Source organism: Aegilops tauschii, chromosome 7 (assembly GCF_002575655.3).
Source record: "Aegilops tauschii subsp. strangulata cultivar AL8/78 chromosome 7, Aet v6.0, whole genome shotgun sequence".
Lineage (NCBI taxonomy): Eukaryota > Viridiplantae > Streptophyta > Magnoliopsida > Poales > Poaceae > Aegilops > Aegilops tauschii.
The window spans coordinates 51,988,042-52,015,145 of record NC_053041.3 but is presented as its reverse complement, the minus strand read 5'-3'; the positions used below and the strand labels follow the sequence as shown (position 1 = coordinate 52,015,145).

The 27,104-nt window shown below is 42.5% G+C and overlaps 2 protein-coding genes across 2 annotated transcripts; one reads left to right on the top strand and one right to left on the bottom strand.

Moving 5' to 3' along the window:
* Positions 1-67: 67 nt before the first annotated feature.
* LOC141026784 (protein FAR1-RELATED SEQUENCE 5-like) lies at positions 68-3,534 on the top strand. Its single transcript, XM_073503637.1, has 6 exons — positions 68-109; positions 2,101-2,247; positions 2,322-2,387; positions 2,481-2,546; positions 2,629-2,801; positions 2,856-3,534. Exons 1-6 carry the CDS (start codon positions 68-70, stop codon positions 3,532-3,534), a joined length of 1,173 nt encoding a protein of 390 aa, XP_073359738.1.
* Positions 3,535-8,330: 4,796 nt separating this feature from the next.
* Positions 8,331-11,432, bottom strand: LOC141026783 (uncharacterized). The gene is made up of 11 exons (XM_073503636.1): positions 10,923-11,432; positions 10,648-10,803; positions 10,389-10,556; positions 10,215-10,305; positions 9,668-9,997; positions 9,379-9,584; positions 9,090-9,290; positions 8,880-9,008; positions 8,692-8,804; positions 8,533-8,608; positions 8,331-8,447 (listed from the first exon to the last, which is right to left on the bottom strand). Exons 1-11 carry the CDS (start codon positions 11,430-11,432, stop codon positions 8,331-8,333), a joined length of 2,097 nt encoding a protein of 698 aa, XP_073359737.1.
* Between the last annotated feature and the right edge of the window lie 15,672 nt (positions 11,433-27,104).

Below are 27,104 nucleotides of genomic sequence, written 5' to 3'. Positions count from 1 at the left end.
GCGAGAGACGTCGTCCGGTTGGCCGGCTCCGGCTAGAAATGGAAGGTATTTCATGGCTCGGCAGGAAATGGAAATGGAAGGTATTTCATGGCTCGGCAGGAAATGGAAGGTATTACATGCCGGGGCTGGACGGATATGGGACCTGGCTGCCAAGGGCCGGGTGAACGTTGTTTCAAATTTCTGATTTTTCTAGAAAGCCCGCTCTGGCTACATTTCCCCCAAGGCTCTTGTGGGGAATTGGTAAACGTTACCCTCTTGGTTAGGGTTTTATCTACTCTGGCGGCGGCGACGCCGTTGAGTTTTTCTTCGCCTACCTGGTTGTCTGCCGCTGTGCACTGCTTGGGCCTCCCAGCGGCGAGGTCTCAGGAATAAGGTTTATCGGCAGTTCATCTTTCTCGTTGGATTAGGATCTAGATTTGAAGCATGGCGCAGTGTGTTTTGAAGCTGTTGGCAGAGTATGTCAAGGGGACCTCGTGCAACTTACAGGGAGATTTTGTGAGGAACGATTTAATGAAGTGTTACTCGAGGAACTAGTGAGACTTTTGATGTTCAGGAAAGCGCAGACTGAATCTGAATCGGAAGAGCATCGTGCAGACAGGAACAAGTTTGATCCGTCAAGGAATAGGCCTGCTAATAGCGGTGAGTCAGTGCTGCACACTTCAGGAGGAGGAAGATGAAAGCATACTGAAGATTTCGGAGAAGAGAAGAACAGTAGAAAGAAGAACAAAAACACAGCGGCACTTGCTGCTAATGCAGCCTTGCCGAATGCCCAATCTCTAATTGCCAGCACAGGCACAATGGTGCGGTGGTAGAGAAAGCACCGGCAGGTCGTGGCTCGGATAGCTCTGAACGTGACAGAGAAGACCAAATGTTACTAAATATACTTCCCAAGATGTGAGATCGGGTAGTGAGACTATCCCACGATGTGCTAGAAAGAGACTAGTAGATCCGGATGGCACTGTTCTAAACCAATTTCAGTCGAGTATTGGTGGAAACGATGGAACTGTTAACGTTCGTGGCCAGCCAATTCCTAATTTAAATGGGAAGGTGGTGAACCGGGTGTTACTTCTGGAGGGCAATGCGAGTACTACTGATAGAGCTGTTTCAGCAGACGGCACACCGCATAAAGGTCCGGTTGTGAAGAGAAGAAGGCAAGCAGGTGGTACAAGTGTTGCAGACCAAAACATGGAAACTGAGGCGGCCTCCCTTGAGGAGGACCGCCGAGATTAATGCGGACTTTGTTCTGGAATTGTTGTGAGATTGGCAACCCCGCGACAGTTCGAGGAGCCCTGCTCCGGTGCTCCCCCCTAACCTAATTTCGGAGGGGTATTTTTGTCCCCGCGAGTTTGTTTTTTTCCTGGCCCGCCGTAGCCCAGATCCAAGCCCTGTCTAGCCCTGTATAACCCAGACCGTATACGTACAGTACCCTGGTCCGGAAAAAAAAACATCACACGACCCCACGTCCATGTAAGACCTGCCGAATCCAATCATTCACGCAGCTCCATCAATCTCGCGAGCATTGACGCAGCTCCATAAGTCACGTAGTAGATCTCCAGCGGTGGCTATCTCGTCGCCGGCGATCTCGTCGGACAGCGGGCGCGACAACGTCGTGAATCTCCAACGAGCGCGCACAGGTACCGCATCCCGCGTCCCCCCTCTAGTCTCGCTCGCGGCAACATCGAACGAACTGCCGTCGCCAGTGGTAGTGGTTAACCTAGCGGGGCGGGTGACCTAGCTACCCGGCGGCGCATGCGATCGTGGATCTTGTTCCGGTAGTGCTGCTCCTCGTGATTTGGGTTCACGTAGCGTCGGTTGCCGTCGGCTGAGCGCACCACCAGTATCGTTATTTGATGTGGCGGCTAACCTAGGTATCCGGCGGCAGAGGTAATCACAGATCTAGCTAGGTTTTGAGATCGTGCAGTTCCTCGCGATTGAAAGTGATCACGACGGGTGCCGTGGCCATCTTCCTTCCTAAGTTTGGCAGATCTGAACGGCCTCGGTTGCGGTTGTTTACATAACACCCGTGATCGTGTGCTATGTGTTGTATATTTCATCATTGATAATGTTTGCACATGTGATGATACATGTTATTGGTTGTAGGAAATGGCGGACGAGGAGTTAACTGATATCATCGTAGACATGGAGTTTGGAGAACTGATGAAAGACTGGATAGAAGATTGGTCAGATGATGAAAATTCAGATCGTGAAGATCGGTCAGAGAATGGGAACGAATGGGACGATCTTAATGTGAGTGGCATTGTCATGTTGTAATTTTTTGGTGGCATCCGACAACATTAAATCTTTGTGTTGAAAATTTAGAGATCGATGAGCTTGATGATGATCAGGAAAACAACTCGGAGCTCTCGAATGAAGATTACATTAGTCAGGTACCTAAGTGAAAATTTTTGTTGGCATGCAAATTGAATTTCTTCTGGAATATTATATGATAAGTAATTATGTATTTGTGTTGTATTTTTCAGTTCATTTCTGAATTTCATAATGCGTACGACTATTACGGTGAATCCGACGCGGTCATCATGAGTGAGGTATGTGTGTAATCAATGTTCTATGGAAGTAAGTAATGTTATTCCATAGAAAATTGTTTTCGGCTGCGGTTTGATTGTGTAGGTGACACAAGATGATGGGGCAAAGAATGTCCAAGATACTGCCAGTGCAGATGATAAGAGGGATATGTTCATGCAGATAATGGAAATGACCTTTACGTCACACGATGCTGTGTATGATTTCTACAACAGCTATGCTAGAGATAATGGTTTTGGCATTAGAAAGAATAAGGTCAGGTATAGCAAAACGGAGTCACGTCATATGCGTTATAGGCGGTTTGTTTGTTCCAGACAAGGGAAACGTGACAGCAAGTTGCTAACCGAGGAAGGACACAGCCGTAGGCTCAGAGCCAAGACACACTGCTTTTGTGAAGCGCACCTGACCGTCAAGCTTGACCAAAAGCGTGGGGTTTGGTATGTTGAAAGTTTTGAGGACAAGCATAGCCATATGTTGGCAGGACCGGACGAGGTACCTTTTCTTTGGTCCCACAGGAAAATCAAAGAGTACCAGAAGCATGAGATAATGTCCATGGGAGGTGGAGGGATTAAGATTCACGACATGATGGATTGCTTCATCAGCAAACATGTATGGTACGGCGGTGTTGGTTTTACCACGCATGAAATATACAACCTTAGCGCCAAGGAGAAGAGGAAGCTGCTTTCAAAAGGTGATGCTGCCACAGCCATAGGCATTATGGCCAGTAGGAAACAGAGGGATCCTAGCTTCTTTTTCGAGTACAAGCTAGATAAGGAAGGACATTTGAATAGGATGTTCTGGTGCGACTCCCAGTCTCGTCATGACTATGAGGACTTCGGCGACGTGCTTGTATTTGACAGCACGTACAAGATGAACCGCTATGGTATGCCATTCATACCTTTTGTTGGTCGTAACAATCACCGGAAGACCACTGTTTTTGGTTGTGCCATAGTTTCAGACGAGACCGAGGAGACATACGTGTGGCTTCTGTAGACTTTTTTGAGGTCCATGTGTCAAAAGATGCCTAAGAGTGTTATCATAGACGCCAACGCTGCGATGATCAAGGCAATTCCCGAAGTCTTGCCAGACGTGTGGCACCGTATATGTACGTGGCATATAGAAAAAAATATGAAGATTCACCTCAGTCACAAGTCCTTGAAGGAGTTCCGAACTCTTCTGTACTACAGCACGTCCACGGCCACGTTTGAGGAGAGATGGCACGCATTTTCCAAAAGATGGCAGTCGGAAAAACTGTAACATGGTTGAGACGGATGTATAAGAAGAGGAGACTGTGGGCCGCGGCTTATCTAACAGTGGGGTTTTGGCTTGGCATGAAAAGCAACCAGCGGAGTGAAAACCTGAACTCATGCCTTCACCTCCACCTAGACGGTGAAATGACCCTGGTGGATATGATTTTCCACTATGAGAACGCCGTTGTACCTCACAGAGTTTACCGTTGCCAGTTACTAGCTCGAGGGAACTTGAGATAGCTGCTTCTCACGTCTTCACTCCAGCAAACTTCTATATGTTGCAAGATGATCTTAGAAAAATTGGCGACATGGAGATTGTAGAAATTAAGCAGGGAGACGGATCATAGCAGTACATCTTGGCCTGGAAGAATAACCGGAAGCGTCGTTTTTGGGTGGAGTATACACCAGTAAATTCCGCAGAAACTATAAGGTGCAGCTGCAGAAGAATGATTCGAAAGGGTCTACCTTGCAAGCACATATTCCATGTACTGAAGCACTTGAACATATCTGAAATACCAAAGTGTTTAGTTCTTGTTCGGTTCATCAAAGAAGCAAGGTTGGGACTGCCTGCGAGGCGCACAAGCGATCTGTTGGGATTTGGTTGGACTGGGGCTAGGGAAAGAATGAAATATAGCCAGGTCAGTGTGTTAGCGTCTGAACCTATGCATGCGGCATGCAAACACCCTGCTTTGTGGGATCAGTTACAGGAGAGTTTGAAGGCTGTGATAGCTAAGAGTCATGAGTATGATCTGCTACAGGAAAATTTGTTCAAGCAAACAAATGACATCTGTAAGTGTGCAGTTGAATATGTGGACGATGGTGAAGGCAACATGATTGCGGTTAAAGATCCTATGAAAGTGTCAAGCAAAGGTGCAACAAAGGTAGATGAGAGCCGCCCTGTCTCGAAAAATGGTAGACCACTCTCTTTTGTTGAGTTGAAAACGCGGTGCGGCGCTTGCAAATTGCTAGGACACACTAGACGTAGCAAGAAATGCAAACTAAATCAGAAGTAAGTGTTTGTATGCATTGTGGATTATTAAATTTTGTATCATTCATTAACTTAGCTTGTCTTTTATCATGTGCAGAAAATGGAGAAGGAAGAAGAGTAGAACACTTGCTTCAATTATTTACTGTGTTAATCGGCCGGCTCATACTTTGGCTAAGGTAGCTGTAGGCGATTGTGTTTCTTTGGTTTGGAGGCTTTCGCCCCCTAATTGTATCCTTAGTGTATTAGTAGACGAGATCCCAGACTTTGTTTAAATAAAGTAAGATGTTTCCCTCTAAACAAAAATCAAAAAAATTCTTTACTTTGTTATGACCGGGGCGGGAGGTAGAAAGAATATTGTACATTTCCCCTCCCCACGTCCTAAATGCCATTAAATAAGTAATTGTACCACTCTCCTCCCCACCACGCACTCACCCACCTCCCACGGGCGCCGGTTCGAACTCCCCTCTTATCCCCACCTACAGTAGATCAAGAAAACCCTCGCCGGCAACCGCTGCAGCCGCCTCCATGGAGAGAAGCCTCGGCTGGCAGAGAGCGATGATGGACCTCGCCGGCGTTGACGAGGGGTGGCGCGCGCAGTTGACGGAGGTGTGCGGCTGGTCCCCAGCACGGAGCTGTTGGTCAACCACGCGTGTGGCCTCGTCAAAGTCCTCACCGACGCCGAGAAGAAGCGCGCCTTCCCCTACGGTCACGGCGTCCCGCCGGCTCGCCTCCTCGTGTGGGCAATGCGAGAGGCCACGCTGAGCGACTCCCCTGTTCAGCGTGCAAGGGGGTGGATGTACCGCTCCACCACCATGACGCTGCGGCCAGATTCAGCACGCGTCGCGTTGAGGGCGGAGCGCGTTGACGTCGAGCTCGCTCTGCCTGCGCCCATCAGCCCGGACTACCAGGTCCGCCACGTGTCGAAGTCAGTCCTGCCGTTGGGCTCTGACGTCATGGAGGACGACGTGGAGGAGGTACTGGTCATCCCTGACGACCGTGAGGAGGGCGAGGAGGACGCTGTGCAGATGGTAGCGCCGGTCGCCGTCGAGGGTGGCAAGACAATGCCCATCGACGTCAAGCTCCTTCCCCTCCTCCATGACATAGTGAAGGTGGAAGAAGAGGAGGTGGCTCAGGATCAGGTGGCGCAGCTGTCGAATAGGACGGCGGTCAAGAAGAAGGCTTCTCCGTGTGTGGTGCGCCGCTCACGCCGCCTCAAATTTCTGAAGAAGTGAAGATGGGCACAGTTGCTGAAGGAGGAAGTTGCTGGTTATCTTAAGTTAGGTGTGCTGTTATATGTTTCAGCATATAAGTTAACATTATTTTGGGTTTGATGTTGGTTAGGTATGCTTTTATATGTAAGCATATAAGTTATGCAATCGGTACGGTTTGGTCGGGTTCTTTGTGGCTGAAGAACTGAATATCTACTGCTCACCCTAAGTGTCAAGTTCAGTTAAATTTTAGAATATTGAATATGTACTGTTGCTTTGCTTCAGTGTTGCATCAAAGGTGTAGGTGCTGCTAGATGTTGCTCCTATGTTGCAACAAGACAATGAACTGGGCTGCTGCATAAATCAGTAGTGTTGCTAGGTGATGTGCCCATGTGCATCACTTACCAAATATAGAACATGCAAAAAGTGCATTGTCTACCAAATATAGAACATGCCAAAAGTGCATTGTCTGCCAAATATAGAACATGCCAAAAGTGCATTATCTACCAATCATGATGGCCCCATGTTATTTATGCTACAATCCTTGTTACACTTTGCCCATAAATTGAATAGCAAATAATTCAGCAGCATTTCATCATGTCGATTACAATGATGTCAATAACTTTATGAACAATCTACTTGCTAACTATGACAGCAATCATAATGGCAAGCAGGCCAAGATACAGAAGACCTCCAAATCCTAAAGTCCTATCCCTATAGAGCAATATTTCCTTGTGCATCTTAACCATTGCCCTCTTTTCTTTCTCATTCCTTTTAATTTCAGTTTCATATTCTGTAATCTTAGTCTCCAGTTTCTTGTTCTTCATGGCAAGATACTTAATGACTGACTTTGCTTTGCTATCCCACTCCCCATCAACCCATTCAACATACTCAGAAGTGATATCATCCTAAATAAATCATGAGCAATTCAAGTCATTTTATAACTGAACTTGTCACCGCAAGCGAAAAACACTGAACTTTTTTGCAGCTTGACCGCAATAGCAGTACTAGTTTGAAGATCATGCTCAGTAGACTAACCTCAAACACACATCCCCCGAGTGCGCTGCCAAAATTGTCTGCATCTATGCAGACACGGTGAATGGGAGTTTCCTGATGACCACATAGATGGATCTTGTCATGGCCACAGGTCATGAATTGTGGGCGATAGTGCTGGTTTGTAAAGAACAACGGTTAAGAACTTACCTTTTTGCCACCAAAGTGTAGCACTGAAGAAACCCTAGCCGTGGGTTCTCCCGGCCCGCCGCCGCCCACGAAACCCCCGTCCCCTGTTCCACTCGATCCGCCGCCGCTGCCTCCTGTGCCACTGAATCCGCCCCACCTGCTTGCAGGACCCAGGGTTCGACCTAACTTGCGGTCGCCACCGCTCTTCTCGCCCCAGCCGCCGCCGCCCGACGCCCAGCTCGCTGTCATGCTTTCGCCGTCGAGATTTGGAGGTGCAAATGGAGAGAGAGGGCTAGGGATTTGGAAAGGGAAACGAGAAAAGGGGAAAGATCGATGTGAACCTGGCAAAATGGGCTGGTGTAGCGCTGTCGGAACGATAGCCCGCCTGTGGGGCCCCTCACGTGGTTAGATGGGCCGTGCCTGGCATCATGGTGAGTACAGAAAAAGTTAATTATACATACAATAAAAAAACGACGGGTTTGTAAAACAAAATAGAAAAACATGATGCCTGATAACACGCGATAGAGCCAACGAGCTGACATGACTAATTTTCATCAGTGTAATATTACATTTTGGCTCGATATATTTACTTAGCTAACATGACTACTTTTCATAATCATGTGATGAGGGGGAATTACCAGGAGCTTATGCAAGATCATGACATGCAGATAGCTAAGGCAGAAGGCTAAGCTTGGTAGAGTTTAAAAAAAGTAAAGAATGTGAAAATTTTAATATGAAACTTACGAGAGCAGTTGAAGAGAAAAATAGAATGTAAATACTATTAGTGTGAAAAATACAAGTATAAAAAATTAGAGAACGAGAAAAATATTAAGCAAAAACAATTGATAAGTGAAGCCGTGAAAAATACAATTATAAAAAATTGGAGAACGAGAAAAATATTAAGCAAGAACAATTGATAAGTGAAGCCAAAACTTTATTGGTATGACCAAATTGTCTTCTCCGAGCGAATTGTATGACCGAATTGTCTGGTACGAGCGATTTGTCTGACTGACACATACACATGTATGTGTCACAATATTCGAGATGCCCTGTTTATTACATAAAAATGATAGAAACCCTAAGATAATCATGCCGTCGAAACCTTCGACCGGACGAAATCCAAACCACTAAAACTTCAATCTTGCATGCCGCATGAATTCTTCAGGCGCGCCTTTTCCTTGCGATTTCGCGAATTTTGTTCTTCACACAATCCATCGTGTTCGAAGGTGACATAATCAACTCCGCGACGAAACGTCTTCTCCTTGCGTCAAAGGTGGCCTGCAAAAAATGACATAAAGGTTACATGAACCGAAGTTGCTACACGACCGTAGTAGCTAGTCTACAAACGTAAATAACAGCATACCTGTGAAAAATCGCGGGTCATTCGGTCCCTGTCCCAATGTTCTAGACATTCTGTGACAAAAAGGCCACAAGAGTTCCTGGTACATATGCAAACATTAGTGATGGGCAATACGAACATGTGTGTTGTTGCTTGAATGCGCATGATGTCCTATTAACTCACCCATCCTCTTGCTGGGGCATGTCATACTCCTTGATAGGCCACTTACTTACGTCCGGATATTTCCCTGGTGTAATAAGATTTTCTAGGTGCATATCGTGTGCTATAACCATTCGCTATAAAGAGGATAGTGTTAAAGAAGAATCATAAACAACATGTAAGACCAATGGTACAAATGTTGGTTATATTACCAGTGCTTTCACAATCTTTTCTGTCAGGTCCAGAGGATAGAGCGAATCGAGAACTTGGAATTCTTGCTTGATCAAGTGCATGACCACGGTCATCCAGTGGGCACTGTCGATATTCAATGTGATATACGTCTACAGTGCAAAAAACCATTGTGGATCAAATGAAATACTTGATGAAATGTCCTGTAGTGAAGAATTACAAACATGACGTACCTTATCAAGCACAGTATACTCTTTCGTGACTCTATTAACTGCTCCAGCTTTGGACAGAGCACTATCCATGTTGTAGCTCGACGGCAATGGATCGTCTCGTGCGATAGCACGATCTACAAGGAATTTGGACCTCCACGCTGGACAGAGGTAACGATCATGACCAACGCGCAGCTCCAAATGTCCCATATAAGCATCGATAACCTTCATAGAATATCAGGGCATTACATGTTGAAAGTTGAGACATAGATTATTGAGAATTTTAATAACAGGACATGCAAGTAGTACTTACATCGTCCGACAGCCATCTGTGAGTTAGTACCGGTCGAATCCTTTCGGAAGTCAGAGATATGCCACGCCCTTCACTGCAGTAAACTTTCTTCCCCTTATTCTTCTCGGTGCTAGCAGCTAACTCGACAAATGAAACAGCTGCATCAATTATTTCCGGCGTCAACTCATCTGCCACAACCTCCGGCTCATGATTTTCAGAAAACAGAGCTGCATGAAATAATATGAACGTCAACAATGGTGATCATATGCATTCGTAGTATATAACAAAATAAGAAAGTTAGTTACGATACCTCTAGTAGCAGTAGAAGTACCGGAGGGTTTCTGACCACGATTGGTACGCCTGCTGAGCTTGTCAAGTGCGTAGGGGGATTCAAATTTCTTAGGAACGGACCTCTTGCGCTTACCGGACATAACTTCCTCATCCTTATCGATTGTTGCACACTTTTTTCCATTCGCCTTAGCCATGAACTTGCTGATAGAAGATGGACAAATGTCTATGTCCGATGAAGGTGCTTGAGTAGAAGTACCAACGATCCAAGGATTTTCGGGTGTAGCGCCACATTCATCATTACGCCTAATAGGTGAAGCTTCCTTGTGTCCATTCATCTTCGGTGGGGTTTCTGTTTGGCAAACAAAATCGTGTGAACATTTCAGCACGTAAATAAATTAAAGGAGAAAATTATAGACAGAAATATATATATACATAGTAAATCAGGTACGGTTTTATGGTTGGGAATCACTTCATCAGGTTGCGTCATGTCAATGACAGGCTCTCCGCGTGAGTCTATGTCATCCTTGTACATGAATTCCTTCTTTTCATATGGACCGTTCTTGAACGAATCTCTTCATCCACATCATTGTCCACGGATGGCACGGCAGCAGCCGGCTTGTACATGACACCTGATTTGCTCAACTTCTCCAACAACCTCTGCAATAGAAATATAAATTTAGTAATGCTAGCATGGTTTATAACAGTAAACATACTGTAAAATATAAAGTTTGGTGTGACACCTCAGCAACTTGATCAGGGATTTGCCTCATCTGGGTGTGTATGAAGTCCATGCACCGCTTCATTAGGAGCTCTATCAAATCTTCCGACATTGGGGCTGTCGTCGACTTCTTTGCGTTTCCATTTGCAGGCTTGGTTTTTGGCTTCATGGTAGGCGCATTATTTTCGATCTGCATGCGATATTGAAGTACATGTGATGAATAAAAAATAAATATTATTAAGTTATAAAACATTTAAGAAAGACGGAACACAATGACTTACCCTGACGTTACCACGGCCGCGCCCATTGTCATAGTCGAACCGATCTCTCCTTGTGGCTGCACCTTCGGTCCAGTTCCTCATAAGAGGTTGTATGGACAAGTTGGGATTATAGGCACATTCGCCTTCGACAGGTTGCACCTTCTCCCAGCACAAGTACTACAAAAAATATATAAGGATTTAGAGTTAGTACAATACATCACATAAAATTGCAATGATATGATAATTGACATTATGCAACAGGTCTCATATGTGTACCTGCAAGAGAGCCAAATTGCCTTTCGGCCATTGGCGGAGGTGTTTTTTCCTTTCTTGACTATGCGAAGGCAATCAAGGAGAACACGCAGGGTGAATGCATTCCAGTTATTCTTTGAAATACGTTTCACATCATCGACCAAAGCGTAGTACTGCTTTGGCACAATCTTGCTCGACATGGGAGCAATAATTGTTCCTAACAGGACAAGGACTACTTTCCGAAGGAAATCGTCGTCGGTGGCTTTACTTTTAATTATGTCCTCAATGAGATTATCTATCACTATGTTTTCTGATGTCTTACTGAGAAATTGTGGCGGCACCCGCTCCTTGATGTCCTCACCTTCTTCAGTCAGAATGTCTGAAGCGGACAGTCCTTGGTTCTCGAGGTTAAAGATGCACTCGACGTCGACCGCACCGAGAGTCACCTCCCCAACCTGCTCTTGTATAATGAATCTGGTTGTGCTGGCCTGAAAATTCTCAATCATATACCTAATCAGTAGGGTAGGCATCTTAATAAATAGTAACTGCAGCATGCTGCGCAATGTTGCATCAGCCACTCTAACGCGTTGACCGCTCGATAGAGCGGCAACAAGCTTGCACCATTTTTCAACGGTGCATACTATTTCTCCATTCAGCTCGTCCATCCTGTTGAAATAAAATATATAACTTCGTGACATTAGCGAACACTAATGCAAAAATAACAATAGACATGCAAAAATATAAAACTTTCTGGCAGTAGCTAACACTAATGCAAAAATAACACTAATGCAAATAAAAAACTAGCACCATGTATACTGCAACATGCAGCCAAGTGTGTGCTGACATGAGGCAATAAAAAATTAACTACAATTGGTAATTGAATTTACTTGCATCTGATCAAGTTCTGTGAGTATAGGATAAATTATATAATCAATAAATTTAATATGGTAAACTGTTACTAATTCATCTGGTTGTCTTATTAACAGGGTGACAAATTGATCAGCTGTAAATAACTACAGTCTATAGCAATGGTACCTATTTGAGGTTCATCAACATCTAATGCTTATAACTCTTTAATGTTCTATGTGCACAATAATATAATTGGATCGTGTGACAAAAATATAATTGGATCATGTGACAAAAAATCTATTGCATCATGCTTCTCGAGAAACAACATCTTATTCTACCATGCTATGAAAGAACCAAAGATTTAGTTCATCTACGCCATCTGGTCAGAACGCATCTAGTCGAGTTCATACTAGTTGAAAATATGTGGTAAACCTAAGTCCATCAAAGCAACGAGACGGAGGAACTAGCTTGCTATGAAGGCGCGAGGTAAGGAGGACAACTTACTTGATCGGTCGACGAAGATGAAAGAAGTTGGCGATGCGTTGTTGATGTAGTTTGTCGAGGTCGGCCTGCACGTGCGGACGACCTTGATCTTCTCAGGGTTTTTGTGGCGTGTGGGACGCGGCGGACGGAGCTGTCGACGACTCGCCGGCAGGAGGCGATCTAGTCGACGACATGTGCGAGGAGGAGGAGATTATATACGAGGTCGACTCCTAGGTCGTCGTAACTTCCCTGTGGCCAATCTCGCGATCTATATTTTCCTCCGTTGAAGCGAGGCTGAACATGCTCCTCAATCGTAGGGATTAGGAACATATGGATTAGCACGATCCCGGAATTGTGTAACAGAACGGCAACTACTCCCGTGATCGACATGCGTGTGATCGACGTGCATGGAAAGCGCAGCGTTCTGGACCCCCACAATATGGACCCGACAGTTATTTGCGGTCTGGGCCGGCCCACCTACCTACATTGTTTCTTTCCTCAAAATAAATATCATTGGTTCTTCCCTCAAAAAAAATCTTTGTGACACCTATTAGTTATTGTATACTTGTATATGTTCAACAATATTTATAGTATCTCTATCATTTCTACAATATTATATATTCAAATGAATTGTTCCTCTTTCCCTTTTAATTTGGTTTTCCTGTTATTTTATGTTTTCTCCTTCTTATTCCTAATTTTTTTGTTCATGTTTCATAATTCCATATCACTTCTTCTCATAGTTTTCAATTTCATTTCAAATATGTATGATTAAATATTGTCCTATTTATGACTTCCTAATTGGTGGGACCGTCAAGGAAAACCACTTTTAGACCTGCTCTTCGGAGACCCGAATGGTCCTGCTTGTACATGGTTCATGTGGAGGCATGAATGAGATGACCCCAACTTTTGGGACCATGTGGGCATGGCCAATGTGGTCCCCCAGGCAAGGTGTGCACAAATTCGGACACAAAACGCATGTTGTGTCACGTGGGGGCAGTGTTGTAGGGTTTTGTCGCCGGGAAAGCCCTAGAAAATGCATCGAGTGTCGGAAATGAACGATACTTGTCATGCATGCATGCCATGGTCATCCTAGGGTATGCATAAAGTTCGGCATCATTTGGTGGGACCGTCAAGGAAAACCACTTTCAGACCTGCCCTCCGGCAGACCCGAATGGTCCTGCTTGTACATGGTGCATGTGGAGGCATGCATGAGATGACCCCAACTTTTGGGACCATGTGGGCATGGCCAATGTGGTCCCCTAGGCAAGGTGTGCACAAATTCGGTGTTGTAGGGTTTTGTCACCGGAAAAACCCTAGAAAATGCATCGAGTGTCAGAAATGAATGATACTTGTGATGCATGCTTGCCATGGTCATCCTAGGGTGTGCATAAAGTTTGGGATCATTTGGTGGGACCGGTAAGGAAAACCTCTTTCAGACTTGCCCTCCGGCAGACCCGAATGGTCCTGCTTGTACATGGTGCATGTGGAAGCATGCATGAGATGACCTCAACTTTTGGGACCATGTGGGCATGGCCAATGTGGTCCCCCAGGCAACGTGCGCACAAATTCGGACACAAAACGCACGTTGCGTCACGTGGGGGCAGTGTTGTAGGGTTTTGTCGCCGGAAAACCCCTAGAAAATGCATCGAGTGTCGGAAATGAACGATACTCGCCATGCATGCTTGCCATGGTCATCGTAGGGTGTGCATAAAGTTTGGTCTCAATTGGTGAGACCGAGAAGATAAAACTACGTCTAGTACATGGTGCATGTGGAGGCATGCATGCGATTGTCCCAACTAGATTTGATTTAATAATATTTGAAGTATCAAACAGAAAAGAAAATTTATAATTAGGAAGGACAACATATTATCTTACATTTAAAAAATAATTCAAATGTAAAAAAGCTAAGATCTATTAGAATGAAGAAGTGAAATAAAAGATAACATATTATCTTACATTTTGGAAATATTTCAAATATAAAGAAGAGAACAAATATTAAAATGAAGAAGTGAAATAAAACATAACATTTTATTTTACAAACTAAAAATATTTCAAATATAATAAAGATAAGAAATATTAGAATGAAGAATTGAAATAAAACACACCATTTTAGTTTATATTTTGTAAATATTATCAATATAAATAAGAGAACGAACAAATGAAATAAAACACAACAGAATTTGGCATATTTTTTTAATTTTAGTAAACTCCTTTAGAAATAATATAAAAAAGAGATTTGATTTTAAATATTAGAAATATAAACAAGAAAATAAATTTTGGAGTTAAGAAGTGAAAAACAAAGAGAATATAAAACAGATCAGCGCGCGGGTAAGGCAAATCTGGGCCAGCCCGCCCGAATTGGGCCCCCCGGGCAGAGCCGCGCACGGCACAGCGCAGCGCACAGTCGTGGGGTGGTGGGAGTTTAGTCCCACCTCGCCAAGCGAGAGAGCGTCGCACCGGTTTATACCCGGCTGCGACTCCCCTCCCAAGCTCCTATCATATACAGGCAGTGCATTGCCTAACTCTCGCCCCCTTTGCCCCGTGGGGCCTACTAGCAGCAGAGATATTCTGCACCACGGGCCTGCATCCTGGCCCATGAACGGATGGGTTCCTAGTCGTATGCAGGCCGTGGTGTATGAATTTTCCTGCTCTGGTAGGTGGGCACTTTTTTTTGGCATATTGCCATGTGTTTTGATCTTCAAATCACACACTAAATTATACACATGCTCACTTGCATTCAATACACAATTTTTTTGCATATATGACAAGTTAATGTTTTGACCTTCAAATCACCTACATTTTTTTACACATGCTCACTTACATGTAATACACATGGCTATTAATGGGATTTCAACAAAAATGAGGCCGTGGTGTATGAATTCTCCTCCCACATGCATGCCACGGTCATGGTAGGGTGTCCAAAAAGTTTGGGATCATTTGGTGGGACCGGCAAGGAAAACGTATTTCAAACTTGCCCTCGGCAGACCCGAATGGTCCGGCTTGTACATGGTTCATGTGGAGGCATGCATGAGATGAGCCCAACTTTTTGGGAACACGTCGGCGTGGCCAATGTGGTCCCACAGGCAAGGTGTGCATGAATTCGGACACAATACGCGCGTTGCGTCACGTCGGGGCACTGTTCTAGGGTTTTATCGCCGCATAACGCCTACAAAATGCATCGAGTGTCGGAAATGAACGATAGTTGCCATGCATGCTTGCTATGCTCATCGTAGGGTGTGCATAAAGTTTGGTATCAATTGGTGAGACCGAGAAGAAAAACCTGCTTCTAGTACATGGTGCAAGTGGAGGCATACAAGCGATTGTCCCAACTAGATTTGATTTAATAATATTTTAAGTATGAAACAGAAAAGAAAATTTATAATTAGGAAAGACAACCATGAAAAGTGAAATAAAAGACAACAATATATCTTACATTATTTAAATTTATAACTGCCAGAACAAAGAAAAGAGGAGAATATAGAAAACAGAATAAAAATTTGAATGAATAAGTGCAATAAAAGACAACATATTATCTTACATTTAAAAAATAATTCAAATATAAAAAAGATAAGATCTATTACAATGAAGAAGTGAAATAAAAGATAACATATTATCTTACATTTTGAAAATATTTCAAATATAAAAAAGAGAACAAATATTAGAATGAAGAAGTGAAATAAAACAGAACATTTTATCTTACAAACTAAAAATATTTCAAAAATAATAAAGATATGAAATATTAGAATGAAGAATTGAAATAAAACACACCATTTTAGTTTATATTTCGTAAATATTATCAATATAAAAAAGAGAACGAACAAATGTAATAAAACACAACAGAATTTGGCATATTTTTTAATATTAGTAAACACTATTAGAAATAATATAGAAAAAAATTGATTTGATTTTAAATATTAGAAATATAAACAAGAAAAGAAATTTTGGAGTTAAGAAGTGAAAAACAAAGAGAATATAAAATAGATCAGCGCGCGGGTAAGGCAAATCTGGGCCAGCCCGCCCGAATTGGGCCCAAGGCAGAGCCGCGCAGGGCACAGCGCAGCGCATAGCCGTTGGGTGGTGGGAGTTTAGTCCCACCTCGCCAAGCGAGAGAGCGCCGCACCGATTTATATACCCAGCTGCGACTCCCCTCCCAAGCTCCTGTCATATGCAGGCAGTACATTGCCTAACTCTCGTCCCCTCTGCCCCGTGTGGCCTACTAGCAGCAAAGATATTCTGCACCACGGGCCTGCATCCTGGCCCACCTCCAAATCACCTCATATTTGGCACACATGATCTCTTGCACAAACAAAGCTAGGTTTCCAAGGTTTTATATTTTTTTGAATTTTTATTAATTTATAATGCCCTCTAGACTGACTGGTCAAAACATCGGTCTATACCTCAAGGGGGCGTTGTAAAATATTATTTTTCTAAATTTTCTTTCATAGCCATGTTTGGCACATGTGGGTCACCATGTACAACAAAATTTGGGTGATTTGCAGGTGGTGGAAAAAATCACGTATGTTCAAAAACTGGCTTAAGTTAAGACCAAATGGCCCCTCCGGAATGCGATGATTTTTTCAACCACCTCCAAATCACCTCAAATTTGGCACACATGATATCTTGCAGAAACAAAGCTAGGTTTACAAGGTTTTATATTTTTTTCAATTTTTTATTAATTTATAATGCCCTCTAGACTGACTGGTCAAAACATCGGTCTATACCTCAAGGGGCATTGTAAAATATTATTTTTCCAAATTTTCTTTCATGGCCATGTTTGGCACATGTGGGTCATCATGTACAACAAAATTTGGGTGATTTGGAGGTGGTGGAAAAAAATCACGTATGTTCAAAAATTGGCTTAAGTTAGACCAAATGGCCCCTCCGGAATGCGATGATTTTTTCGACCACCTCCAAATCACCTCAAATTTAGCACACATGATCTCTTGCACAAACAAAGCTAGGTTTCCAAGGTTTTATTTTTTTAATTTTTTATTAATATATAATGCCCTCTAGACTGACAAAATATTATTTTTCCAAATTTTCTTTCATAGCCATGTTTGGCACATGTGGGTCACCATGTACAAGAAAATGTGGGTCACAATTTTTGAATTTTTTCTGAATTTTTTATGCCCTGCCCAATGCCAGTTCGAAACATGCAGCTTCACGGAGCCACTATAAATTGTACAAAAGGAGATCTTTCATATTACAAATAATCAACTTGCATTTCATGAAAAAACTCCTTCATATTACAAATAATCATTACATCTTTATTCAAATGTTGTTTTTTGCACACACACACACCATCTTTAACTATTTTTTTATTATTATTTGATGAATTGATGGAATATGTGTGCTCAGTTATTCGAATATTTGATCATATGGTGGAGTATTTACTATTTTTGCTTACTCAAATGAAGGAAAGATGTCATATGTGTGGATGAACAATTTCCACTTACTTCACTAAACAACATTAATTAACTTAACGCAAAGTTTTACATTTGGTCCGCTTTGCTTATGGGCAGAGCATGTTGCACATGGCCACAGCATGGGAATTTATTGCACCATTGCCACAGCATGTTCCACATGGCCACAGCATGGGAAGTGTTTGCAGCATGCCTGATCAGTGAAGCAACACTGATGCGGCAAGTCTGATCATTGCAGCAGGTAAATTCAAGCAAATCATACATCTAAGGAACCATAATGGCAAATTTAAGGGACACAAATATAGAGAGCAATATATTTTACTATCATGGATAGCAGCATCCACACAGCACACTTGTTGATGCAGACACCTCCAAGTTCAGACCACTAGCATATTAGATAAGTTTAGACCACACATCACAGTACTACACTTAGATAAAGTTCATACTACATTACCACTAAAAGTTTCCACCATCAGACTACCACATAAAGTTCACCAAAAGAACTGAGGCTTCCTCCATCATATGACAACCAGGGTCTAGGGCAACTACATGTTAGGGTTTCTCAGGACCTTGTGGAGGGCAGAATGTTGAGCCCTGATCTTGTACGCATCACTGCTGATGGATGTAGCCCGACAATGTTCCATCAGATGCTCCAGCAACCCAGACCTGGGCTTGGGCCTACTGCAGTAGGGGCACCGGTACTTGTCCGTCCTCTAGTTGTAGTACATAACAGATCCTTGGGCCCTGATCTTCTGCACCACCTTCTCTTCAAAGGACTCGACGTTCCCCTCGACCACATCATCTCCAGATTGATACTGCACACATTAATGACTGACATTAATACATTATGCATTCAAATACTATAAACATCTAACACTAACTCAATGCACAAATAACATTTCAACTAGGCCTTACCTCGTACGGCTCATCCTCATCACTGTCATAAGGGTAGTACCCAGATGAGTCCCACTTCCTCTTGTTGCCAACAAGATCCTCCTTCTGCTATATTGTCAACCAAGCAAGTCATTTACAAGGAATTGAATTGCAGTTCAAATAATGTCATTACAAACAAGTTGATTTTGCATAATGATGGAAAGCTCCTAACTATATTGAAAAGGTGCACAGGTTACACATGGTATGTACATTTCAACAACTAATTCATAGACTATATATGAAGCTATATAGATACTAAACAATAGGGTTATGAACATACAAGTTCATTCATATGGACATACAAATTCAGATTTTGCTTTTGAACATGCATATGAAGGTATAAATGAATATCATTCCTCTCTTATTAACCAATGAGATAGCAGTTTTTGACAGACAATGCAAATAGAACCTTTATATATAACTTCACAAACATGTCAGTTTTCATTTCATTTGTAAATATTAATAAATATTTAGTTCAGAGCAGTTCTCAATGAGCACTCATATGTCAGAATAAGTGAAATGGTGAAGCCTAACTCCTACATCTAATTAAAATACCCTAACTCCAGCATCTAATTAAAAAACACTAACTCCTAGACCCACTGGAACATTGAATCACAAAATTTACTTACATATATCATTGGATATAAATGAATCCACTACAAATAACACTAACTCATACATCTAATTAAAATATCATAACTCTTACTTCTACTGCATCATTCAGTCACACCATTTAATTACATTTATCTCTGCCTATAAATGAATCCAATACAAAAGAAACCTAACTAAACATCTAAGTAAGAAACACTAACTAGTACATCTACTACATCATTCAATCACAGAATCTATATAACTATCTATAAATGAATAATACAAATAAACCTTAACTAATCAACTAATTAAAAAACCATAACTACTACATCTACTGGATGATTCAATCATAGATCCTACATATAACTGGCTATAAATGAATCCAATACAAGAAAACCCTAACTAAATATCTAATTAAAAAACCCTAATTACTACATCTACTGGATGATTCATATGACATTCATGCATGGAGTTATGCAACAACAATTTAATATGAGTTGGTCATCTGGCATAGTTGCATGTCTAGCAAACCTACTTATGGTTCACTTTATAAGTACAGGAATCCTACAAATCATAAATAAACCTACCTACAATTTCAGTTTATGGATAATGAAGTGAAGCTCCTAACTATTTTGAAATTGTGCACTAGTTAAACGTACTGTGTTCATTTCAACAATTAATTGATAGACTTCAAATGATCGAAGTAGGATTTTAACCTCATTTGTACAATATCAACTTTAATAGATACACTGGGTGGCGGCTCAGCCCCTGCCGTGGCCCACTGAGGGAATATGCAAAACAAATCTAACAACATATACAGCACAGAACAAAATCTGAGCACATGAGGCAATCCAGATTCTAATATAAAAAACCTAACTCTCATTATGATCTCTCTAGCATTCAACCACGAATCAACTACAAAAAACCCTAACTCTCAAATGGGGTTCCCCATTCAATCAAAAAACCCCAACAAGCAGAAGGGGGTGCCGCATTCAATCACAAATCTACAATAAAAAACCTTATCTACTAAATCTTCTCCTTATCAACTACAACTATGAGAGGAGGGGAACGAGAAGCATTACCACATCCACCACCTGCTTGTCGCTCGCCTCCGCACCTGCATCCAGTGCGCCGCCAGACGCCGTCACCACCAGGTCCGACACGACGGAGTCCGAGCCCACCACCCCCTGCTCCACCAGATCCGCCGCCGCAGCGACCGATCCAGCGACTGCGGGTGCAGCATCTCCCGCACCGCCGACGGCCGCCACTTCTTGGACGGCATCTGCCGCGGTGTTCGTGGCCTCGACCGCAACTTCGTGCGCAGCGGCGGCAGCGCCACCACCTTGCGCCATCGAAGCCTAAGAGAACCCACCGGAGAGAGGGAGGCGGTGGGGTTGAGCGAGTAGGTGCGGTGGCGGGGCGATGGAGACGATGCGGCAAGGAGAGAGGGAGTGAGCCGATTTGGGGGGAAATGATGGGGGCGATGCGGCCGGTGGTGGTTCCCCTCCCTCTTTATAGGATGTGACGTTTTTGGAAGTTTTCGTGCGCCGCATGGCTAGCCCACGACCGCCGCACGTGACAAGGGAAAACGATACGCCCACGTACAATACATGTATACCCTCAGTGTACAAAAGTAATCGGGCCGGTGCGGGCTTGTACAGGGCTGTACGCGCGCTCTCCGCGGGCATAAAAAGACGACCGTGCCCCTCTTCACGAATCGTTTTTGACACATCTCAGCCGTCCTTTTGTTTCTCCCCCTCGCGTTCAGCCCGGGGGGGGGGGGGGGGGGGGGGGGGGAGCACCGGAGCAGGAACGCAGTTCGAGAGCTCAAGGAGCTCATTCGGGAGTGTGCCCCAGAGGTGGTTTGGTTGGCCGAGACGCAGCTGTGTAAGCAACGTGTTGAAGGTCTGGGAGTCTTTTGGAAGTAGCCTTTGAACTTGAGACTGCAAAATTTCTCAAAACATCATATAGATAATATGGTCGTTACGGAGCCGGGCAAAGATGGATGGAGACTAACTTGCTTCTATGGTGAAGCAACCGCAGCGTTAGGCAGAATACTTGGGATATGATGGCATTTTTGTGCGGAGAGTCGACCCTGCCCTGGGCATGCATTGGTGACTTTAATGAGATTTTAAGAAACGAAGAACAATTCGGCCCTAATGAAGGAGATGGTGCGCAGATGGCGGGCTTCCGGGAAGCTGTGGATTTGTGCGGGCTGTGTGATCTTGGATATATCGGTATCGATTGGACATTTGAAAAAAAGGTAGCGGGAGGTCATTACTGCAGGGTCAGGCTTGACAGAGCACTAGCTACAACCAGCTGGAGTGCGATGTTCTCTTTTGCGTCGGTCTGCAATTTGGTGGCTGCAAAGTCAGACCACTCCCGAATTATTTTTTTCAATGACTTAGAAGCAGCTAACTGCAGAATCGTCATAAAGCGGCCGTTCCGCTATGAAAAGATGTGGGAAACTCACTCTGAATTTTTTTACTATGCTCAAGAAGACTTGGGCTGCTATTGGAAAGGCTGAATCGGTGAAGGAAACTAGCTCTTGCTTTATGCACTGCCGGAATGACCAGCTATGCCGACGGCCTAAAGCCGTCAGAACCTACATTTCACTTTTCACTGGCTTGTTTAAAAAATTCACATCTATTTTAGTTGCACATTTTTTAAATAATCTATTTCAGTTTTCTGAAATAAATTGTTACATATTTTTAAATAATCAGTTTCACAATCATACATTACAATTTTACTTGATGTAGTTAATATTTCACAATTCACAACCTATATTTCACTAGCTTGTTTAAAAAACATCACGTCTATTTCAATTGTACAACTTCCAAATAACCTATTTTTCTCTTTTAAAATAAATTGTCACATATTTTAAATAGCATATTGAAAAAATATCAATATATGGAATGTGAAAAAGGTTTGTTTCAGGTATCTGAAATATATGTGTGTTAAATAGATTTCTAGCGAAATGACTTTGCTTCATATATTTCTAGTGAAATAGGTTCGTTTCCCAATTTTTCTAGTGAAATAAATTCAACATACGGAATGTGAAACAATGAAATTTAAAGATGTTTGAAATGTATCGAAGATTAGTCTTGGTTAAAAGATTTTGGCGCCAGGAGTTCATATATACAAAAATTTTCATAAATGAACTTATGGATTAAAAGATATGGACGATTCAATTTAGCCGAGACGAAATTAATGGTTGGATTTACTATGCGAGGGAAGAGAGAATGGACTATCACATTCCTGCTATTGCCGCATGACAATGACAAAGGTGGGGGCTACTAGTTGTATTTGATAATGTATACATTCTGTAAAAAGGACAGGCCCAGTGCCTAAAAGTTCCCACACAAGGTGAGGTCTAGGAAGGGATTATAGGAATCTAGTCTTACCCCTGCAAAATGCAATGCAGAGAGGCTGGTTCGAACCTAGAACCTCTTGGCACAAGTGGGGAGGGCTTCACCACTGCACCAGGCCTGCCCTCATAATGTATACGTTCTGTATATTTAGGAAAAAGAAAATAAAATAATGACAACAGCCTGAATCTTGATGCACACACAGACATTGGATCCTTTACCAGTATGTAACGTTAACACTAAAAATGGCTTAGTGTGTTGGCAGTGACGATCTAGCAAGTCGCACACAAAGAAGGGTGATTTTGATGGAACATTTAGGGCATCTCCAATGCTGACCCTCAATTCAGACAGAGCATCTATCAGCTGACCGGTGGGACTAGTCTATGGACAGTGATGTGGGAGTCGGCCATCCAACCTTGTCCCCTAATGTCCATCTCTACTTTTTTTTAAGACCACAACATTCAAAATAATTATAGGAAACAACATAATTCATCCATAAATAACATGCAAATATTCACATACGACAATAGTTCTAAGTTAAATATTATAATCCAAAATTTTCAAATTAAAGTAGTTCAAACTTGAATTGAACTAACACGTATCTACTAGTTGGCCTCATTGATGGCCCACAAGTAGTCAATCAAATCTTTTTTGAGTTGCTCATGAGTTGCTCGATGCAGAATTTCTTGATACATTTGAGCAAACTCATCAAATTTGGGCGGCTTCTGATGTGGAAGTTGGATACGATCACTCATATTCTTAAATTCCAGACCCGCGATAACATCTTCACCGTCACCCTCGACTAATCATGTTGTGCATGATCACACAACATGTCATCACCTCCCACAAGATCTTTGGTTCAAATTGTTTAGTAGCTCCACAAACAACTACAAAACGGGCCTGGGGTACTCCAAATGCCATCTCCACATCCTTTCTAGCTGCTCCTTATCATTGGGCATAGTGAAACATTTTCTGACCAGTTGGCTGAGGATAGATATTGTCAACCAGCTACTAGCCCATGTTGCACACATGCTCATTGATAGAGTAGTTGCGCAAAGGAGCTTGGCCTTCAGCCAACCTAGCAAACAATGGAGACATATGCAACACATTGATGTCATTGTTGAGACCCGGGCATGCCAAAGATAGTGTGTCAAATTCAAAGGTCCTGTGATGCAACTGCTCGAAGAATGATTGTGGGCTTCTTAAGATGACCCTGATATTGCCCTTGTAGAGCTTTTGGATAGTTCTTCCATCTCCAGTGCACGTAATCAAGAGATCCGAGCAAATCTGTCCACTCTCTTGCATCGGACATTGCCAAGAGTCTCTCAGTGTCTGTAACAGTTTGTTCTCTCAAGTACTAAGGTCCAAACACCTTGACCACAACAGTAGCAAACCTGACCATGGCGTCTCCACATGTGCTCTCAGACATCTGGAGGTACTCATCCCATGAATCTGCAGTCGTGGCATATGCAAGCATACACAATGCAGCCGTGCACTTCTGGTAACCAGAGAATCCAATCCTTCATACGGCATCCTCTTCTTCAAGGTGAAGTAGTCATGGTAGGACCGACCGCCTCTGATCGAAAACACTTTTTCGCATTCGAAAGCACCAGCGCAAGTTTTCCGTAAATAGGGCATCGAGGGAAAAGTAGTTGTCCATCAGCGTCATGGCCCCGTGCTCTTCTCTGACTCGGCACTCAATGACCCTTGATCGATCCCTTAAAATTGAGTACATGCTCTTATGAACGCTCTGCATCTGCAAGGACCACCAGCATCGTCGTCGTTTCATCCGCATATTCCTCCTCGTTGGACGAGTCAGACGACTCAATGTAGTGCTCGTACATATACTGTAGTCTGAATCCATTGCTTCAAAGAAGGGCCTAAAATTTAGCACGGGCATTTAACCACACACTTGTCGCGCGTGGTGACCCTCGTAGGGGCCGATTGTATCTATGCGGTGGACGGACAAGAGGCGTGGACCGGCGGTAGATGCGCGAAAGGTGTGGCGACTGTGTGTAGCGGTGGAGGTCGCGTAATTCCGAGGGGGGCTTGGCTGGCGGTCGGGGTGGTAGAGTGGCGACGTCGACAAGAGAGGAAGAGGATGCAATGAGGAAAGGATGGAGACGCAGGGTCCAGGGATGTCAGAGTCCTACGTGGCGGTGATCCGAATTCCGCAAAACCCCCTAGTTTGGTTCTCGTTTGCAGGGAGACGGACGTCTGGACTAGTCCACGGGCCGATGCGTGATTTTTTTGTAATACGTGATTTTTTTATATTCTCATTTTTTGAGAAAACCCAATTTTATTTGGAAAAATAAAGAAGTTTTCAAAATCCAAACACTTTTTGAAACAAAAAATTATTAAGAAAAAGAAAAAGAAAAGATTGTTGAATAAAATTAAACGGGAAGCCAAAGATTGTTGAATAAAATTAAACGGGAAGCCAGTGAAGAAAAAACCGAAAAAAGAAAAGAAAAACTACGAAAAACGTGAAGAAACAAGAATCAGCGGCCTCAACAATTTTATAAGCTAAATCAAACCATTCTGCAAAAGGATCTAGACAAAACCGATCGAACCAACCGGTTTTCTTTTGCTCAAACCAGAAGAAAAACCAAAACCGGTTGAACCATTAGCACGCGTTGGCATCATTGGGAAAGAGGAAAAAATTGACGCCACTAGGGATAGACCCTTGGGCGCTAGGAAAGTCGATGATGTCACTAGTTTGGCCCAACAACCAACTAGCCAATCCAACTTAGCTATCAAAGAGTACAAGCTTAGTATACTTGACCTATTTTCACATATTTATATGGCTCATGAACACAAACAAATGAACTAGTGAACCAACAGTCCGATCGGTAAAAACCTGAACCGGCGGCATCCGGTTCGATCACCGGTCAGGATTTTAAACTATGCCTATAAGTGGGACAACACTTACTATGGGCCCAATTATGAGTCGAGGGGGGACTTGCAAATAGTTTGAAAACAACCACTAGTAGAAAAACTACTTTACGTGAGACACATTAGTCCCGGTTTGTAAATGAACCGGCACTAATGGTACCATTAGTCCCGGTTCGAACGGCTATGCATTAGTCCCGGTTCATTTGTGACCTATAGTACCGGTTGGTGCCTCCAACCGGTACTAAAAGGGTGATGAACTTGCAACTGAGAAAAAAATGCCAGACCCAGTTACGAGTCAAGGGTGGGCATGGAACTGGAAAAAATAGGCACTAGTTGCGAGTTGAGAGTGGGCTTGCAACTTGAAGAAAAAAATCAAGCTCAGTTGCGAGTCGAGGGTGGCCTTGCAATTGGGACAAAAAAGACCGAGCTCCAGTTGCGAGTCGAGAGTGGACTTCAACCGAGAAAAAAAAGTTCCCCGGAGTCGAGGATGGACCCTGCTACTGGGACAAAAAAGGCCGGTCGCAATTGCGAGTTAAGGATGAACTTGCAACTTGAACCCAGGACCTCCAATTGGCAAAAAGTACTATTACCAGTTGAGCTAGCACACATTGTTAACTATAGTGCTGCGCGAAGTTCTTAAGAACGAAAACCAGCGTGGATACAATTTTTGAAAAAAAGGAGAATGTTTACGAAACGCGAACATTTAAAACTCAAACATTTCAAAAAATGGGAACTTTTGATAATTAAACTTTTTTGAAACTCGTTTTTTCAAAAAACAAAAAAATTTGAAAATGCAAACATTTTTAAAAATTCAACAGAAAATTGGAACATAGAATTTTTTTAACTTCTGGACCAAATCTGGAAACACGAACATTTTTTCCAAAACCAGAGCATTTCTTTCTAATTCCGGACAAAAATTTCAAACGCGAACATTTTTTCGAAACTCCAAACAAAATTTGAGAATAAAAATAGTTTTAAATTTTCTGAACAAATATTGAAACGGAACATTTTTTTAAACCTTCGGACAATACTTCAAAACATGAACAGTTTTAGAGAAAATTAACAATTTCTAAAAACAGGAACATTTTTTGAACACGAACAGTTTATGAAATCATAACAAATTTTGAGAATGCGAACAATTTTTGAAAGACGAACAATTTCCGAAATAATGAAAGAATTTTGTAAGCAAGAAAATTTTCTGAAATTTCCTGAATATTTTTTAAACACGAACATTTTTTGAAGTTAGAAAAAAATATTTGAAAATTCCAAAAAAAATAAATAGGGAAAACAAAAAGGAAAAGTTAAAAACAAAAAAGTAAAAGAAACAGCAGCAGAAAGAAGAAAAATATTTGTCTTAATTTGTGAAAAAAAATGAGAACGATTTTTTTAGTTCTTGATTCTTGTTGAAAAACAAACATTTTTACGAAAGAGTGAAACAAATTTTAAAAACGAGAACATTTTTTGAAGCACGAACATTTTATGAAATCATCAACAAGTTTTGGAAATGAGAACAATTTTTGAAATACAATTTTTTTTTAAACTATGAAAGGATTTTGAAAGCAAGAACATTTTTTGAAAATTTAAGAACACTTTTAAACACTAACATTGTTTGAACATTTATAAAAACTATTAAACACGAGAACTTATCTTGAAATTTGAAACAAATATTTGAAGTTCCAAACAAAAG